General features: G+C 35.5%; 1 protein-coding gene across 1 annotated transcript; it reads right to left on the bottom strand.

The window, feature by feature from the left end:
• Window positions 1-1,355: 1,355 nt before the first annotated feature.
• Window positions 1,356-2,310, bottom strand: LOC102477823 (olfactory receptor 14J1-like). The gene is given in 2 exon segments (XM_014592338.1): window positions 1,356-2,103; window positions 2,105-2,310. Coding segments are annotated over 2 exon segments (954 nt in total).
• Between the last annotated feature and the right edge of the window lie 347 nt (window positions 2,311-2,657).

Here is a 2,657-nt window from a genome sequence, read left to right as displayed (position 1 = left end):
GAGGGACCAGCAGTTAGCGTAATGGCTATGTCACTGGACTCCCATGTAATTGACCACGGTTCAAGTCCCGGACTTGGTGGCTTAAACTCACGCTGGTTGCGTGTGCGTGCGTGCCCAAGATCCCGAGAGGAGAATGGAGGAGAAGGGATTGTGGCATGGCCATCCCCCCTGGGGGATGATTTCTTGCTTTCTGTCTCTCTGTCTCTCTCTGTCTGTCTGGTGAGCACACACGCCCTATAGCAAAAACCTCTACAAAAAAAGAGAGAGAGAGAGAGAGAGAGAGAAATAATATGGCCATTAATAGCTAATGGCCACATAAAATAATTTAATATGTTTGGAAAGCAATATGGTCATGTTCTAGAGAGTTGAACACATACAGTTTGATTCAATAATCTCATTCTTTGAAATGACAAGAACCAGAACTTTAATTTTTTTAAAGAGATTTTTGTTATATGTTGCATATGCTCACCGGAGAGACAAAAAGCAAGAAATCACTTCCTGGGGGAAGAGCCATGCCACAGTCCCTTCTTCATTCAGGATTTTGTGCGTATATACACATGTGTCCAGTGTGTTTTAAGTTGCCAGGTCTGGGACTTGAACCATGGCCAACTACATGGGAGTCCTGCAACATAGCCATTACACCACTACTGGTCCAGAACTTCAATTTTTAAGATTGCTTACAGGAGTAAAACTTTGGAAATAACCAATGTGCAAAAAATAAGTGAATGATTAAATGCATTTTGATATAAATTCAATTGAATGTTGTTAATATAAGAAAATTATAATAGTAAAATTCTATAGGAGTACATAGTAATGGCATATAAATTTGTACTGATATATAAAACTAATGTGTATTGAGCCCAAAATTATAATGAACCTTTGAAATTAAATAATGGAAGTGATAATATTTTATTTGGTGAGTAGAATTGGTAAATTATCACTTTTTTCTATTTTTGTAATATATTGTCTATGCAGAAGCTTTAAAACATGTGCTGTGAACATTGTATAGCTGATCTATATATGTATAGACATACATACAAACACATACCAGAGGGACACAGATATGAGAGATACATACACATACACATGTATATGTGGTCATGAATATGTTTATTAGCAGGAAAAAGGGAGTAGTGGGCATATATTACACATGTTTTTTTTCTCCTAATTTGAAAGAATAATTACAAAAAATATATAGCTTCAATGATAAAAAATAATCTGATGAAATTTCTATAATGTCAGTGATTATATTACATGACTTATGTATAGGAAAACAATTGTTGCTTTTTGTCAACATTACATATTGAAAGAATTTCCATTAAAAATTTCCTTGTGTATATAATATTGGTGAGTCATCAGTAACAGCACAAATATGTTTTTTCCCTATTTAATTCTCCACCCAACAGTAACTTTCTTAAAGCTCTTTTCATGACCTTATTCCTCAGACTGTAAATAATGGGGTTAAGTGTTGGGGGTATTACTGTATAAAATATAGGTATCATAAGGTCAAAAGTAGTAGGAGAATCTGAAGTTGGTTTTAGAAACTCAAAAATGCCTGTAGAGAGAAAAAATGAGACAACAAAGAGATGAGATAGGCATGTAGAGAAGGCTTTAGACCTACTCTCAGCAGAGGGAATTTTTAGAACCGCAGAGAAGATGTGGATGTAAGAGAGAACAATGGAGATGAAGCAGATGAATGCCATCACAGACATGAAAGCAGTCACTCCAATCACTCCAAGGTAATCATTGGAGCAGGAGAGCTTCAGCAACTGAGGAACATCACAGAAGAATTGCTTAATTATTTTGGGCTTGAAGAATGTGATAGAAAATGTGGCTGTTGTATATAAGATTCCAGAAATTCTTCCACTTAACCATACAGCTATCACAGCCCACTTACATTTTCTGAGACTCATGATGACCTCGTAGTACAGTGGAAAGCAAATGGCAGTGTAGTGGTCATAAGACATCACTGTGAGAATTGCCATCTCAGCCCAGGCAAAGGTTGTGAAGAAGAAAACCTGAAGTATGCATTGGCCATGGGAAATAAAACCATCATCCATCAGTGAGTTGTCAATGGACTGAGGAACTGTGACAGAAATGAAAGAGGTCCAGCAGGGACAAGTGCTTCAGGAAGTAATACATTGGGGATTGGAGATGTAGTTCCAGTGTTGTGATGGTGATAATGATGAGGTTACCTGACAAGGCCAATAGGTACATTACCAAGAAAATCAAAGCATGTAATATCTGTAGTTCATGATTATCAGAAAACCCCATGAGGAGGAATCCACTCACTGTGGTTATATTTGTCATAATTGTTTTGAAGATACAAATTGTGATGGCAGCTAGAAGATAAATGAATATGAGAAATGCAGTAGAGATATGTTAAAATAAATAACTCATTTATCCATTTTTAACAATTAATTAAAAATACCTGCTACTAATCAACTGTGCCCTATAATTTGGGGATCTAAATAAGCATAAAGATATGTATGAGGGGACTCTCCAAAATTTTTATAGAAAATATATGCTATGAAAATACTAAGCATATATTTTTAAAAATTTGCACCAGAATATACTTGTGCTTTAATTCCATTTTTTGAAATCCCTTTGTATTTTCTATATTCATGGAGTATGCAATCTATACTAGTAAGCCAGTA

The sequence above is a fragment of the Tupaia chinensis genome, unplaced genomic scaffold, assembly GCF_000334495.1.
Source record: "Tupaia chinensis unplaced genomic scaffold, TupChi_1.0 Scaffold000678_1, whole genome shotgun sequence".
In the NCBI taxonomy this organism is placed as follows: domain Eukaryota; kingdom Metazoa; phylum Chordata; class Mammalia; order Scandentia; family Tupaiidae; genus Tupaia; species Tupaia belangeri.
Note: the sequence above shows the minus strand (reverse complement) of the source record. Positions and strands in the feature narration are given on the sequence as shown.